The sequence below is a fragment of the Scylla paramamosain genome, chromosome 12 (genome assembly GCF_035594125.1).
Source record: "Scylla paramamosain isolate STU-SP2022 chromosome 12, ASM3559412v1, whole genome shotgun sequence".
NCBI classification, from domain to species: domain Eukaryota; kingdom Metazoa; phylum Arthropoda; class Malacostraca; order Decapoda; family Portunidae; genus Scylla; species Scylla paramamosain.
In genome coordinates this window covers 16,650,448-16,665,598 of record NC_087162.1, presented here as the reverse complement: position 1 = coordinate 16,665,598, position 15,151 = coordinate 16,650,448, and the positions used below count along the sequence as shown (strand labels likewise).

Sequence of the window (15,151 nt, the reverse complement as noted above, 5' to 3'; positions counted from 1 at the left end):
GGCATCCTCTTAACCCTACCCATCACCGTTACTGTGCAACATGGTACACCATATCGCTACGTGACCACTGTTGTCTAGTGCTTGGTAAAAGGCATTTAAAAAAAAAAGTCTCAAAGAAATAGGAGACGAAGGATTAGACAGGATGGCCAATTTAGTTTCTGATTTATGAGTCATCTTCATACTCCTCTTGAAACAGTTCAAGTAGTAGGAGGAGAAAAAAAAAAAAAAAAGAGACAGGAGAAGTTTCGGTTAACGAGTGAAAGGAATGAAAGAATGAAGATGCTGGCTAACTCTTGCATTAGTAAGGTGGAGAGAGAATAAGAGTGAAAATAAATAGAAATTATCATCCAGTAAGGCTGCGTAGGAAGGGCAGGTACGCAGTTACTAATGTAAGCTCAGAATAACAGTAACCATGGAATAACGATAGAAGATAGTAAGACATGCAACACTGCGGCGGTGAGAGAATCAAGAGGAGACGAGTCGATGAGGAGAAAAGCTTTTGACTCCATGCTTAGAAGGGCTACGTAACCTATCAATCGTCACGTTTTGTTACTAGACTCGAATCAGAGGACTCACGATTAACAGAAAACATAACGGAGTGGGAGGAAGTGGATAAGGTTTTTTTGCCCCCTGACCTTGACTACACTTGCTGATCAACACCCTCCTCTCGCAGGGCACCAAAATCCCCAAAGCTGTGGTAATTACGGCGGTCAGAGTGTGAGAAGCATGATTTCTGATGTCTGTGGAAAACTGAGAAAAATGAGGAACTAGAGGAGGAGGAGGAGGAGGAGGAGGAGGAGGAGGAGGAGAAAAAAGAAGAATGAGAACAAAAAGAACAAGTAAAAAAAAAGAAACGAAAAGAAAAGAGAAAAAGAGAAAGGAGGAAAAATAGATTACAGCCAAGAGCAGGACAAAGATAAATGGAGAGGAGTAAGGAAGAGGCAATAAAGTTAAGAGAAAGAGAAAGAGAATATAGGAGGAGGAGGAGGAGAAGGAGGAGAAATGGTAATTAAAACGAGGAATACTCGAACAGTCTCGCGGAAATGAGAAGGAAGGGAACGTTTAGAGGAAAAGGGACACGCTGGGATTGGTGATGGTGGTGGTGGTGGCAGTGGTGGTGGTGGTGGTGGTAGGAGAACTGTTGGTGGATGGATGGATGGATAGATAGAGAGAGGCAGGTAGTGACTAAGGAAAGATAGATGAATGTACAAAAAAAAATGCAGATTGATAGACAGACAGGTACATTAGTAGTAGTAGTAGTAGTAGTAGTAGTAGTAGTAGTGGTGGTGGTGGTAGTTAACGATTATGTGGATTATCACCAATACGACTATTTCAATTATACTATTGATCTTACTATCACTAGGACCTAATGCAAGAGTTAACAGTATCTTCACTTTTCCATCCCTTCCTCAGAACTCTGCTCGTTTTCGTTTTTCCAAAGTTCATCACTGTTCTGTCCAATTAACTAATGCAAGGGATAACCGGTACCTTCATTCTTTGCATCATTCTCTCTAATTCAAGAATTAATTAGTATTTTCACTCTTTAATCCCTTTCACTGTAAACTGTGAAACTTTCTCCTTATTTCCTTCTCCTCCTTCTTACGACTTGGACTGTTTCAAAGGAGTAGCAAGACACCTCAAAGTAAATAAGTCAGTTCTTTCGTTTATTCTCCTACCGTTTCTTTCTGGGTACGACATTATGAGTGGGCTTTTATTGTATCCATTTTTGTGATCTTCTCAACACGGTCTTCTCAACACACAAAATAAAAAAAAAGAAAGAAAGAAAAGAGAGAAAGAAAGGAAGGTTAATAAGCTTAAAATACATTACTCTAAATTAGTAACTTGCTAGCACAGTGAACATTTACCTTATTATACATGTCACACCACACATGTACTGCCGTAAGTATGTATGTAGACTACACCAGACCAGTCTCCCTGACACACTAAAAGAAAGAAATAAAGAAAACAAAAAACGACTACTCAAAATTAGTTATTTTTCTAGCATTGTGAGCATTTACATCATCACTCATGCCACACACCACACACTGCTACCGTTCTTACATAGACCACAATATAGAAGTCTGTATATTTTATGCTACATACTTCCCAGAGAATGACGATTAGATATTTATTTCCTATATGAATATTTTTGTGTCTCCTAACCAGTCTTCTTTGCTACGGTCATTCTTTGCTAGCATTCAGAGCACAGTAAAAATGGTTTACACACACACACACGAGAGAGAGAGAAAGAGAGAGAGAGAGAGAGAGAGAGAGAGAGAGAGAGAGAGAGAGAGAGAGAGAGAGAGAGAGAGAGAGAGCAGGAGGTTAACTTTGTAATTTCTAAACAGCAGAACTAACTACGAGACTTGCACAAAAAATGTTCCAAAAAAAAATCGCAGCTTATCATGAAGAAAAATTGTGTAGCAATTAAAAAAAAATAATGGTGAGTGAATTATGAGTGTAAACCTGAATCACGCTTCTCAACAGCAACGTATTTCCCAGTTCCTGAAATATTAACACCTCAAATATCGCTAAACAAACATATAACGCCCACCGTGGACAGGAGTGGTGGGGTGACGACGAAACTTGAAAGCATGTGTGGTGTGGGGCTACTGGCTAACTGCGTACATGGAGGCAGGGGCTGGGGGCAGGAGCAGGAGGGAGGGGTGATGGGCAAAGGGGCGAGGGGAGGAGGAGGGGAGTAAGGAGGAATAGTGAGCCTGTGCCCTCTGTTCATGCCTTCCTGTAATTAAGACATGATAGTGTCGTTTTATCTTTCTATTCGCCCTTTGTGTGTGTGTGCATGTATGTGTGTGTGTATGTGTGTGTGTGTGTGTGTGTGTGTTTGTGTAATTCCCCGTCCTGAGGATCACGTGCGGGACTCGTGATCGCCTGCCATTACCCTCCCGGAAGTGTGTGTGACTGTATTTATTCTCTAATCAGCCACGTCATCCCTTCAGAGAGAGAAAGAGAGAGAGAGAGAGTTCAAGCCCAATCCTACAAGTACATACGAGTACCCAAGAATCACCGGAAATCATGAAATCAATGAACGTTAAGAAAGGCCTTCAATCGTGTGGGGATCAATGTCGTGAATACTTAACGAGACCTACTCTTTGCTGCTCACTGTTACGACGCGACTTGCTATTGATTTGCCGGATACTTTTCATTCATCCTTAGACTACAACCGCTGGTGAAAGTAATGATTTGATAAACCTTACTGTATTTGAGTACTGTATTTAAGTTGTGCCGATAAAGTTTCGGCTTCAAAAAGGCTAGCTACAGTTCCCTTGCGTTATTCTTCACTGTTATTATGTGTAATGTATGTTAGTGGCCATGATCAAATGTTCAGATTTTACTGCACCAGAATAACTAAGTGTATGAAGGTATACGAGTAATGAGATGTGTGATGTGGTGAGCGGTGGCTGGTGAGTGGTGTGCATTGCCTGTATTGCGCCTACTGCTCGTTTGCTAGGTCAAAGTAAAGAGAGCACCACCTGTCATGACCGCCTACCAGCAGAGACCTTCCATTCTGCATACTCTGTTAATATTCGTAGGTGAAATTGTACCTACATAAGCACATCTATACTCAAGTCCTCCTCCTCCTCTTCCTCCTCTTCCTCCTCCTCTATACTATCCTACTTCTCTCATTGTTTTTTTTTTTATTTATTTATTTTTTTTTGTAAGCCCCCATAAACAATTCCTTAAGGACCAACAAGTGTTCTGTTGTTAGGTCTTCCCTCCTTTATGTTCCTTAGGTCTTCTGATATTTCTTCTTCCTTTGTGTTCCTGAGGTCTTCTAATGTTTCTTCTTCCCTTAAATCCTTTTGTGTTTCTCCTCCTCTTCCTCCTCCTCCTTCTTCTGCATCGCCGTAACTAAAGTTTGACGAGGCGAACTTGTGTTGTGTGGGTGTCTTAAGCGTGGTCAGAACGGCAGCACAAACTGGTCGCGCACACACAGACTTGATGATAGATGGGAGGCACTGCAACGTGGTGGTGATACAAGCCGCTTAGTTGCTGCTTGTGAATGGCCTCCCAGCAGAGTTCAAATGGGTAATGGCTGCTCTTCTAGTGCATATTACTGAATGAAGGGCGCCTACGTGTTCACCATAACTTGCTCTAACATTGTGATCACAGCCTGGGTCAAGTGTGGCGCTAGCGTGTAATGCAGATGTTAAGGTGTGTTTTGTACCCATGCCATCTGGCGACACCACAAACACAACCTGTCTGCGTGTGAAGCTAGCAGTGTGCATGGCTCTTAATGTGTGTGTGTGTGTGTGAAATAGCAGAGTATCTTCACTTCCCACCAACACTGCTACGACAAGATGACTCATGATTTACTATGGTATTTTTGTCACGAGGTAAAAACTAGATAAGGAATGAAAAAAATAACGGCAAAAGATAAATGTTTGAGTTTAAAAGATCGTCTTGGTTTATTTATCTATTGCGTATATGTAACTGCCTAATACCGAATAACCGAATGCTGTGTAGATCAGGAGGGAATCTGACAAATATTTAAGTGCGGTAGGGGTTGATGTAATAATGATGATTTAAGCAAAATCCTCAGGGTTAGTAACTACGATAAGATTAAAGTAACTGTGTTCAAATTTGATAAAGTTTGGAAAACGTGAGGAAAAAATTGAATCTCCAGTAGTGGCGGATGACTAGAATAGACTCAGTAATCAGGCTTTTAGTGCCAAGTCAATGAGGAGCTTTAAAAGAAATGTGAGTATAAAGGCATGTTCTATACAGGGACTACCACTTGTACACTTACTGCCTTTATTACCTTCCCTTATGCTATGTTCCTGCATGTAAAAGCAAGAATAGTGATGAGGAAGGTAAATTGCTGCCCTTTTAGCATAGACAGACGCATTTTCAACTAAAGATGGTACGTTATCAACAATTCCTTTCCTCCTGTTACACTCGTCTTCCCAGCCCTCCTCAGCCGTCACCCTCACCCTTCAACTCTCCTCTCTCTCTTGTTTCCCTTCCACCCTTACCTCAATATCAAACCCAAATTCCTCAAATCATCACACGGTCTGACAGGGAATCGATTCACTCGCACCATGTCAGACGCAACAACTCAACTGGTAACTGTCTTCTGCTGTAGTGTGTGAGAAAAGCCAGTCTCCACCCTCTCTCTCTCTCTCTCTCTCTCTCTCTCTCTCTCTCTCTCTCTCTCTCTCTCTCTCTCTCTCTCTCTCTCTCTCTCTCTCTCCTGGAAAGTTTCTTCGTAGTGAACAAACTTGCGCTTCTCTCTGTCAAAAACTACTCGCTTAAATTAACTCCAGCGATAAGTTTTTTTTTTTTTCCGCGTTGTAATTCGTTTTTATTTAGGCGGCAGCTTCTGTTGTGTTTTTGTTGGTTTTTGTTGTTATGTTATTGTTTTTTTTTTTCCTTTTTCTTCCTGCCCTTTTCCTTTTCTTCTCGCTTTAACATCATCATCTTCTCATCTATTCTCTTTCCTTTTCCTCTGTCTTTCATTTTCTTTTATGTTCTTCATTTTCTTCACTTTCCTTCATTTTCTTCTGTCCTTTTCTTCATTTTCTTATATTCTTTTCTTCATTTTCTTCTACTCTTTTCTCCATTTTTTCTATTTTTCTTAATTTTCTTCTACTTTCTTTCATTTTCTTCTATTTCCCTCAATTTTCTTCTCTTTCCTTAATTTTTCTTCTTTCCTTCATTATCTTCTTTCTTCATTTTCTTTTGTTCATTTTTTTCTCTATTTATTTTTTTATTTTATTTTTCATCTTTTTTTTTTTATCCTACTTCTATTTCCTTTTCTTTCCTTTCTTCCTATCAGCTCTTCTTTCAGCAGGTCACCAGCAGGAGCAGCGTGCCTAGGCCTTGAAACACTTATGCCTAATTCAACCTCACACCACAAATCGACTTCCGAAGAGCAGATGTGTGTCGCTTTCTTATTTTTTCAGTCAATCCCCTTGCAGCAATTACATAACTTGCTTCATAACGCACTCTCGTAATGTCCTCATCGAAGCTTTTTTTTTTTTTATGATTCTAGCCCATTATAAATTTTTCTTTCGTTTCCATCTCATCTCGAGGTAATATGGTCATTAGGTGAAGTGTATATACATGCACCTATTTACGGGGAACGAAACAAAGTGTGAAACTCTGTATATTGAATCCAGAAACCCGTACAATGGTAACGTAAGGTACTGCAAGTTAATACCAGAGGGTCACTCTTGAGCTTCCTTGGTACAAGCTCACACCGAAGACATCGAATGAATGAAACAAAAATAAATAAATAAATAAATGAAAATAATGATAATGGAGAAATAAAACAATAAATAAAATAAAAGAGGGAGACGAACCCGAAAACCAAAACAAAGCTCGAAACACTGAGCCAACTTGCAAACATGACATCAAGGATATATACATATATATATATATATATATATATATATATATATATATATATATATATATATATATATATATATATATATATATATATATATATATATATATATATAATAAGGAATGTGGCAAGTCATGTGTTTGGTGCGCAATTAATGATCTGTATTAAAGGACGGCGACTGGAATTGATCACGGAAGTGTTTAAGGAGGCAAAAGAATAAGATCACCCTCACATCCACCTACTAATAGTGAATCATATTTCTAAAAAGATTCGAACTCCACCTGATTGCCTCTCCCTACTCGCACCATCGTGTAGAGGTTACTTTATTAGGTAGTTTATTGATTATCGTTGATACGAGTTTAAGTGGTAATCAAATCAGTTTACAGATGATGAATGGTGGATTTTCAGAATAATAATTATGAAGCTTTGTTTTTCATTATTTTATCACATTGTATAGTATATTCGTGCTGCGAAAAAAAAATAAACAATATCTTCGTAAAAATATATTATGGTTTATTAAGAAACTAGACTAAATCCATCCAGTATGGCAACAGTCCAGTAAAATTAACTTTGATGGAGAGGTAAATGTCCCTCGGTCAGGATCAGTCCACTCAGGGAACACGGTCATTGACTCCTGCAGTCAATAGCCTCCGTGGAATCAGTAGCCTCAATACAACATTAACGTATTGTTCCCGCTCACAGATCTCCTGACTGATAAACCACCAAGTCCAGATTTGCTAGACAGTTCAGCTTTCATTTCGGATTTATAAATTTCTCTTATTGATAATATTATAAACACAAATCCTTAAACAATTGTCATTTAGTAGAGGACGCTACAAATGTCTTCTTGTATCATTTGTCTTTTCCATGTCCATAAAACGCTTACAAGATATTACGAAAGCAAAAAGAATGCTATCAAATCTAAATTTAGACATCAGTCAGCAGACCTGTACTATGCGAGCATAACATGTGGGATCCGAGCACCCTGGAGTGAAGGGAGTGGAGAGCACACCTGAGGAATATTGTTCTCCTCCCTCAAAGGGTGAACGATAGTGACTTTTTCCGTAACGAAATAACTGCGAGAGGAATTTTCCACAAAAGGAAAAGCCATTGATCTTCTCTTTCCTTGTATCATTCAAGACTACGCCTGACCTGTGTTGTCTTGAAAAAAAATAATAGTGATGATCCTCACCCACGGCAATCAAAGCTTCCCGTGGGTGTTTTTACTTATCTGAACAACAGGTGTACTCGTACTTCACACGGGACCTGACCTGGGAGACAGTGACCGCTTGATAACAAAGTTACCAAGGAAGCTAGAATATTTCTTTAAATAACCCATAATCCTTGAAACCTTCAAAATTACTGTGTTGATTCAGCTTCACGAGTCCGCTCAGACTAGGGCGATTACTTAGTGGCTAAACGTCGCCAGACATCCAACGTATCTAAGACCCACATACCACCTCTCCCTTCCTCCTCATTGCCAGTTTCCCTCCACCACAGAGCTCTGAGGCATCCCAGAAGCAGTTAGATGCGAGTATTCTGACAGTCAGTGAGCGGCGTCAGGGATGTTGCCTCATTAACTAGGACTAGGACGATATTTTCAGAAGAGAATCACTCTGCTTAATTTGAAGGGGAGTGTCTCAGGTAATCATGTGGTGTCTCTTCCGTGTCACTAATCTTCACTTTGAGGACTAGTTTCGGAGAAAGAATTCCACTATTATATTTCTCACACACAGCTCGCCTCCACTTCGCTCTATTATTCATGGTCTTCACTACCGGGGGGAGGCTGCTGCCATGGTGATAATCTGCTTTGAGGTTGTCGTGTACATTTTGTTGTACCATACTGCAGCGGGACGCGTAACACTGCAGTCACATGAGAATAAAGACAACACTTTCTTCTTGGAATGCAAACTTACTCATGTGTGTATGAGTATACGTTTCAGTAAACAAGAATGAAACCTTTTTCCTTTTTTTTTTTTTTACCAAGGCTCAATGTGAATTTTTCTTTTCAAGCAGAAATATTTATATTTTTTATTTATATTTATAACTAATGTCTACCCACTGAGTGATGTCTTCTTTATCTGTCTAGTACACATGTAAAGAACAGATATCACCTCCAGCATCGCCAAGGCAGGACTGCACTTGATATTTGAAAGGTATATCTTGCGGCAAGTTTGAAGGCTGAGACGGCAGTGGTTGCCAAAATAAAAGTAAACAAAAACAGTAGCGCCGCGGTGAAGGCTGCGCTACACTGCTGCGCCAAGACGGGGGACGGACCGCCGCGATGTTTTCATGTTGGCGGATAAAGAAAATCAGACATATGCTAAGAAACCTAATGTTAAAATAATGATATACACGTAAACTGCAACAAAATTTCTCCATTTATTTTCTTTTATTTTTTTTCTTCTTTTCTTCGTTCCTTTCTTTTTCTTTTTCTGTTTTATTCGCAATAGTGTTGCTGTTGTTATCATTATCATCATCACCGTGCTGTTGTTTCTGCAGTCGCAGTTGCTGTTGCTGCTGCTTTTTTTTTTTCTTCTTTATGATGATGCTATCGTTATCATCATCAAGGGAGGCTCAGCTACTGTGACTAGAGATCTCAAAAACCTGTATATGCTTACACTCATCGTACCATAAAATATAATTGTGGTCACTGGTCCAGCAGCCTGCCACACTCGCATCCACTGTTCCTTCAACCTTAAGTCCTATGATCTGGTGAAAGTGTCAGGTTACGTAAGGAGACTGTCAGCACATCAAAGAACTAAATATTGAGGGAAAAGAACTGACACCAGAGACATCTAGTGAGAGAAACAATAAAACAAGACTGAGTGAAGCGAACACGAACACTGAAACAAAGCTCGAAACAATGAACTAACACGCGAATATGACACAGGAGATACAAGTAATAAGGAACGGGACAAGTCATGTGGATGGTCTGCTGGGAGGAGTAGCACGTTAGCAGGCAACTGGCAGGGACTGTATTAACATAACTCGTCTTGGATGATGCAACAAAGGCACAGACGTTATTATCTAAACCCTTCTCTTTCTTCCTATTGATTGGTTGGGTAAACGTCCGTCCGTCCGTCTCTCTCTCTCTCTCTCTCTCTCTCTCTCAAGACCCTCATTCTCCTCAAATTAACTGTTCGCTGCCAATGTATATAATTTTTACGTATTACATCCATAACAAGCAGCAGCTGAGGGTCTTCATATCTTTCACACAACCGTAAAAAAAATAATAAAAACGCACACACAACCTCACTGCCTGTCATGAGCGTGCACAATAACCATCTACCTTTCCTTAAGCGCCTATCGTGTGTCCGGGTAGAGAGGGACCAATGCGGATTAATGAGACGCACTGAATTTCCTTTTACTTCCTACCCTCATTTCCCGGCCGCTCCCTCTGCCTATCCACTCAACACCTCTACACCTATCCACCTGTAGCGGGATTCATAAGGAATAACGAGACACGCACTAAAACTCCTATTGCGCCCTATTCACATGTCCTGGCTTCTCCACTCACCCACAGCACCGGTACACCCCTCAACATTCCTATTTTAATTACATCCACATTTCTTGGACTTTTCCTGTACCCATCAAAACCCTTCCTCCCACCCACCACCTGTCTCCACCTATTCACCTCTCCCCCTCCCAGGTAAAGATGCGTGGCTCCCGTCGACTTATGAGTAAACGGAACACAATACCAGTGGCTTCATGAGTGTTGGTCACGCGTGTTGGGAGTGACTGGATAATGTACCGGGTTGTCTGATAAGGCTGACCTTGACGACCACTTGGCCCTTGAGTGGTAAAGGTGGTGGTGGTGTTTTTTTAATGTGGCTTTACGTATATTCTTGTGTTTTTATGTACTTATGGTGGTGTTGGCGGTGGTGGAGGTGGTTTCCGTTTTTCTTCGTTCTCTCCACCTTGTCCTCACCACTATTATCATCATCTTGCTATTACTACCATAGTTGTTGTTGATCTTGTTGAATGTTGGTTGCGGTTGTTGTTGGGCGCTGGTTGGTGTTGTGGTTGTTGTTGATCTTGTTGAGGGTTGATTGATGTTATTGTTTGGCATTAGTTGTTATTGTTATGGCTGTTATGGCTGCTGTGATTGTTGCTGTTGTTGTGGTTGTTGCGTTGTACTGCTGTTGCTGCCTTGTATTGCTGTTGTCTCGTTGCTGTTGCAATGTACTGTTGTGTTGTGTTGTTGCATTATATTGTTATGTAGTGTTTTTGTTGTTGCATTATATTGTTATGTAGTGTTGTTGTTGTTGTTTCATAATGCTGCTGTATTATTGTTGTTGTATTCCTGTTGTATTCCTGTTCTTGTGTTATTGTTTTTTGCTGCTGCTGCTGCTGATGCTGCCGCTTGTTCAACAAGCACAGTAGTTAACTGTTCACTGATCATTGAAAACCTTTAACAACATGAGTAGGAGGCGTGACAGGCAGGGAAGTTACTATGAACTAGCGAGCAGTGAGTGTGTGTGTGTGTGTGTGTGTGTAAACCAGTCAACCATGCTATCACCAGATAATCACTAGTTACCTGGAGAAAACATCAATCCAAGCACTGCCTCGAGCGTTTCATGAAACATGAGTAAATTCAAATATAATGAAGATTAAGTCACCTGTAGCTCCACAAGTACCACAAATTAATTTTACACTTGCGACATAATTCACAAGTGTTCGCCACTCGTGGGACGCACCCTCTTTTAGTCGCACCTACTGACAGTACCTCTGTTTAGCTCCTGCTTTGGTTCAGAGAACAAGAGCCTGTGTGTAACGATTCGGGGCTGAAGCCTCAACCGTTCGCTTAAATGGTCTATGCATATTCACCACGTGCCTTACGATGCAACTTAGTGTATTTCTGGCCATATCGTTTCTCCGCACGTTCCTGTCAAGTTACATTCGGTGTAGCTGGGCGGCCAAGGCAAGCAATCAGCGAAGAAAAGTAATATGTGATCACGTTTCATAATTGCGGAAGCGGAAGGTGCGAGGTGCGAGCCACCGCGGCATCCCCGGGCAAGACTACTGGTGAGGGCTTACCTTGTGTGGAGCTCGCTGAGAGGGTGTCGTTAGCGCCCAGAGCGTGTGTGGTCATTATTATTGTTGTTACTGAAGACTCGAGCGAGCTGCTAGGGCGTGGCAGGTCACTGGCTGGGCGGGCTTACCCACTGTCAATGTGATGCTTGTGTCCCGGTGGCAGCGGCAGCATCCTACCGCTCCTTCACCTCACAGTCACGCCGTCCTCTACACTCAGGACATCCGCACGGTGAAAAGTAAATTTGCCGCAATTAAATACTCAAGCACTGAAACCTCCCTAACACATGATATCTTGAGGGACACATCGCGGATCTAACAATTCCACTCCCCTCCAGAGGTCTGCCGGCATTGTTTAGTCGGGGCGGCGACGGCTCACTTCACAGAGTTCCGTTTTCGTTAGCGGTCGCGAGCGGCGGCAGCGGCGTAATCTCCACACTGTCCTGGAGCCAACTCGTCCAGGTCTCCAGCGGGAGCTCTTCACTCCCCACACCGCGCAGACGCATCTCACCCTCTAGACAAAAGCGCATCGATGTTGATGCTATTTTTAAATAATAGGAAGAACCATATTTTGACGGCTCCAAAATTCATTTACTTTTGTAGCAGGTGTTTTTTTTTTCTTTTTTTAGCTTTCCCTTCATCACATACTATGCAATACTGTGTGAGAGGCGGCGCCGGCTCGGTAATCGATAATTTCTCCTGGGAAGAGCTGTGGCTGGCACAAGTTTACTCTTTTTATATTACAAATAAAAATACGTAACAGTTTTATGTTCCCTGACTACTAGAAAGGCCTCTTGGATATACACCCCACTACTAACACCAGTATTATCTCACACGCTTCTCTGTGACGCCGCAGGAGGAACAGGAAAGAAATAGGGAGAGGAGCGATCAACAGGAGGAAGAGAACGACAACAGGTGGTGATAAAGCATTTGATGTCTCGGAAAAAAATATCGATGTTCTCGGATCTCTGGGAAACTTTAGTGTGCACTCGTAAATAAGTGATGGGGACTCTTCGTACTGTATACCCTGATCCCTAAATGTGCTGGCCGAGGTAGAGAGAAGGGGATGAGCGGCGCGTCCTGAAGCTCCATCAACGGATTATATTGACGGAATGAAAATACGCACGCACACACACACACACACTGTACAGGGATGCCAGAGGAGAACAAAGCATCCACCCAAACACGGTTAAAACACGCTGCATTCACCGCTGGGAGAATTAGTTAATTAATTAATGTTAAATGTTTCATTCCGGCGCACATAAATTTTGTAACGAGGTGTGTTTCATAACTTATGGTTCACTCATTGCATTCATTTTAACTCCGTACTCTTCACATCTTGCGGAGTGCAATTGCTGAGGAGTAGTGTTCAAATCTCTCTCTCTCTCTCTCTCTCTCTCTCTCTCTCTCTCTCTCTCTCTCTCTCTCTCTCTCTCTCTCTCTCTCTCTCTCTGACGCTTACTATAGTACTGCATGGTTTGTACAGCAACGGCTAATCCGATTACAGAAATGCTGAACATAATCAACCGATTTTTCTTTTTACTTTTGTATTAAATTGTGTAAGAAGTAAAAAGGTTTATCTATTTTTTAGTGTCTGAGTACAAAAGAAAAAATAGTACAGTTCTATAAATACGAAATGTAGTACTCCAGCTACAGAAATATTCATCGTAATCCACTACAGTTTACTTCAGTAAATTTATTCACTTTTTTGTGTGTGTGTGCTCTATAAATAAACTATTTAGGACAGAAATTAATAAAGTTTCATGGAATATGATATGTTTCGTAATACTTCAACTGCCGTATCATCTATGAAGCTTCCAAACATTCAAAAAGATAAAGAGAACCAGAAAACTCACTCAATTTCTTACCTAAGCACTCATTCGCTTACGAATTTTCGTCACGAAGGGAGCACAAATTACATACTAATATAATAGTAATTCTATACCAAAATAGCAGTTTATTTCACGCGTACAGACAAGTCAGATGCATTCTTATGAAGCCTGCCTTTCATTGCTCTTAAAGGGAATATGTCCTGAGACCATTAATGGCGATCCCCAATAAAAATGAGTGACATGATATCAAAAAGAGAGAGAAAAATAAAAAGTGAAGAAAATAAAGAATAAAACTGAATGACAGTTAAGAAGTTTTATAACATACTATTTCTTGCTGTATGTTTTCCAGTCACGTAATAATTCGTTTCGTTCCGTATTATCAATCATCATCATCATCATCATCATCATCATCATCATCATCATCGTCGTCATCACCATTATCATCATCATCTATGACTGCACTACGAAAAAAAAAAAATCCTAATAGCTGGTGAAAGGCGAGGGGACGAGGCGCCAGTTAATTTCGCTTCACGCTAGCTTAAGGCGTCTTGGCAAGGCTAACACTTTGGTCTCATTTCTCTCCGTTGACTTGCTAGTATGGCTGCACCCAGGGAAGCTCCGGTTGAGAATTTTTTTGGTGCACGCTGCATAGCACTTCTGTTTAACCCTTCCCACTATTACGTGCATAGAAATTTAAAACCATAAAAGAAACCGCAAGAAGTCGTCAGGATTACATGTGGCAAACCATGTATGAATCATATACACCTATTTCCAGCTATCATCCATATCCAAAAATTTGTCTGATCTTCTTTTAAAGCTATCTAATGACTCAGAATAGGCAATTTTCCTCACAACAAGGCAGTGTTTCATTGAGGAGGTTCGACTCAAATGTGGTATCCCAATTCTTCAGTTTCTTGACCACCTACCAAGCTGACGCCATATAACACTGCTGGTTACCCTTCCCGAAGTGATTTGTCCCTACAGACGATGGTGATCGTGGAATGCTAAAGCTTCCTTTCTCTCTCTCTCTCTTATCGTGTGCAGCAGATGTCCAGTTTCTCTTCCTCATCCATTGTTCTTGCTATTCCATCCGTGTACAGAGTAACCCAAAAGTCTGGACACATAGGGAAAGTGTATCTTTTTACTAATTTTTATTCAATATTATCTGCCTAATTATGATCACTCCTTGTATTCACTCAATAGTACCAAGTCAATTTGTTCTTCATTTGACAAACTCATATTCAATCTACAAGTAAAAAAAATAAAAAATAAAAAAAAATAAAAAGATCGTGGTATAACTGATGTGTCCAGACATTTGGATCATCCTGTATTACTTTTCTTGTCCGCCCTTTGCTCTACTACCTGAGATTCTTCCCGCTAAACTCAGCTCCTCTATCTCTCCTCTTCTCATAACATGCACAACAAATTTTACCTCAAATTTATCAATAGTTCTCTTCCAGTACCCATTTCCTTAAAACACTTAACACGCTGATCATGACTACTCAAATTTCAGTTGCGGGAGCGTGTCTGCAATACGCATATCATAATCGAGCCAGTCGTAATCACTTAACCTAGATGAGTGTAGTAATTTTGCTTCATTTAAGTGGCTATTACAACAGTAGTGGGAGGGCGAGCATACACGACCTTTAATGAAGCACGTGTATATGAATTGTTCAGTACCTTCCCTCCGTTGGTGGCGCCAGTGGTCGGGGAGGGAAGGCTGATGTACGTACGTTCACCGGGCGACTAATGGAAGGCAATGCTGGCTGGAGTTCAGCTTAGAATTGCAACATGAGAGACGCGCCACGTGCATGTATGAACGTTTGATGTTTTGTTAATTCTTGTTGGTGTTGATGGTGATGGTGATGATGATAATGATGATGATGATGATTATGTTACTGTGGTTGTTGTT

The 15,151-nt window shown here is 40.9% G+C and overlaps 1 protein-coding gene across 1 annotated transcript in view; it reads right to left on the bottom strand.

Annotated features, from left to right (window-relative positions):
- Positions 1-12,042, bottom strand: part of LOC135105781 (beta-1 adrenergic receptor-like) — a 141,419-nt gene extending 129,377 nt beyond the window's left edge. The window contains exon 1 of the mRNA XM_064014259.1: positions 11,414-12,042. Coding sequence (XP_063870329.1) covers positions 11,414-11,468 — 55 coding nt within the window. The 5' untranslated portion in view covers positions 11,469-12,042. The remainder of the gene's footprint in view (positions 1-11,413) is intronic.
- Positions 12,043-15,151: the final 3,109 nt, after the last annotated feature.